Genomic DNA, 1,350 nt, shown 5'->3' on the forward strand with positions numbered 1-1,350 from the left:
CCCCGCAGGTGTTCCAGCGGCGGGAGGACGGCTCGGTGAACTTCTTCCGCGGCTGGGCGGCCTACCGCGACGGCTTCGGGAAGCTGACGGGCGAGCACTGGTTAGGTGCGTGGCAGGGCCGGGTGGGGGGAAAGGAAAAAAGGGGTCCGCGGGGCTGGCGCTGACGGCCGCGCCGCCCCGCAGGGCTGCAGCGGATCCACCTGCTCACGGCGCAGGCCGGCTACGAGCTCCGCGTCGACCTGGAGGACTTCGACAACGGCACGGCCTTCGCCCGCTACGGCACCTTCGGCGTGGGCCTCTTCTCCGTGGACGCCGAGGAGGACGGGTACCCCGTCTCCATCGCGGACTACTCGGGAACGGCAGGTAGGCGGCCGTGGGGCCGGCGGGGCCGGCCGCGGAGGCGAGGGAAGGGGCCGCTCACGGCTCCTCCGCTGCCCCGCGGCAGGAGACTCCTTCCTCAAGCACAACGGGATGAAGTTCACCACCAAAGACCTGGACAACGACCACTCGGAGAACAACTGCGCGGCCTTCTACCACGGCGCCTGGTGGTACCGCAACTGCCACACGTCCAACCTCAACGGGCAGTACCTCAAGGGCCACCACAGCTCCTACGCCGACGGCATCGAGTGGTCCTCCTGGACCGGCTGGCAGTACTCCCTCAAGTTCACCGAGATGAAGATCCGGCCCGTCAGGGAGGAGAACTAGCCCCACGGCACCCGCCCCCCGCGCCCGCCTGCCCCAGCGGCGAGCAGAGCCCCCTCTCGCCCTGCGAGCCTCCCCCCCGGCTTGCTCYGAGGGCCGGGCATTTCCATCTGTGACGAGCCGGTTTTGCAAAAAAAAGTAAAAAAAAAAAAAAAGAAGCCCCCGGGGGGGCTCGGCGGGTGCAGGGCGCCGCTAACGGGGCGGCAGCGCCGGCCGTGCCGGGAGCAGCGGGCAGCCCCGCGCTGGTGCTGCGCTGGGTGCTGGGGCTCGTCCTCCTGCCAGCRGCACGTTTAGACTTCCCTGTGCTTTTTTTTTTTCCCCCTTTTTCCCCCAAGCCTTCCGCGCCCGCGGGAAGGGCCCTTCTGCCGGCCGCGCGATCCCCCTGCTCCCCGCTGGGCCGGCGGAGCGGGGACGAGCCCCGGGCGCCCGGGACCACGGCAGCGCTGCCCCTCGCCGGGGCCTTCCCCCGCTCGACAGCAGCGGCCCGGGGGCTTCGCTGCCTCCGCAACCACCCGCGTCCCCCCGCATCCCCAGTGAGTTAGTTTCGAGTTGCACGAAGGGGATTTAATCCCACCCGCGATGCCGGTTTCCCGAGGATCAGCTCCAAGAGCCCCGGATCAGGCTAAAAGCCGCCCGCGGTGACCCCCC

General features: G+C 69.8%; 2 protein-coding genes across 2 annotated transcripts in view; both read left to right on the forward strand.

Moving 5' to 3' along the window:
- FIBCD1 (fibrinogen C domain containing 1) overlaps positions 1–909 on the forward strand; it is a 20,029-nt gene extending 19,120 nt beyond the window's left edge. Inside the window, exons 5-7 of the mRNA XM_085325239.1 lie at positions 9–105; positions 184–363; positions 446–909. Of these exons, the coding sequence (XP_085181365.1) occupies positions 9–105; positions 184–363; positions 446–705 (537 nt within the window). The 3' untranslated portion in view covers positions 706–909. The remainder of the gene's footprint in view (positions 1–8; positions 106–183; positions 364–445) is intronic.
- Positions 910–1,281: 372 nt separating this feature from the next.
- QRFP (pyroglutamylated RFamide peptide) overlaps positions 1,282–1,350 on the forward strand; it is a 1,874-nt gene continuing 1,805 nt past the window's right edge. The window contains exon 1 of the mRNA XM_085325240.1: positions 1,282–1,287. Coding sequence (XP_085181366.1) covers positions 1,282–1,287 — 6 coding nt within the window. The remainder of the gene's footprint in view (positions 1,288–1,350) is intronic.

Source organism: Rhea americana, unplaced genomic scaffold (genome assembly GCF_003343005.1).
Source record: "Rhea americana isolate MKP2758 unplaced genomic scaffold, rheAme1 scaffold_97, whole genome shotgun sequence".
Lineage (NCBI taxonomy): Eukaryota > Metazoa > Chordata > Aves > Rheiformes > Rheidae > Rhea > Rhea americana.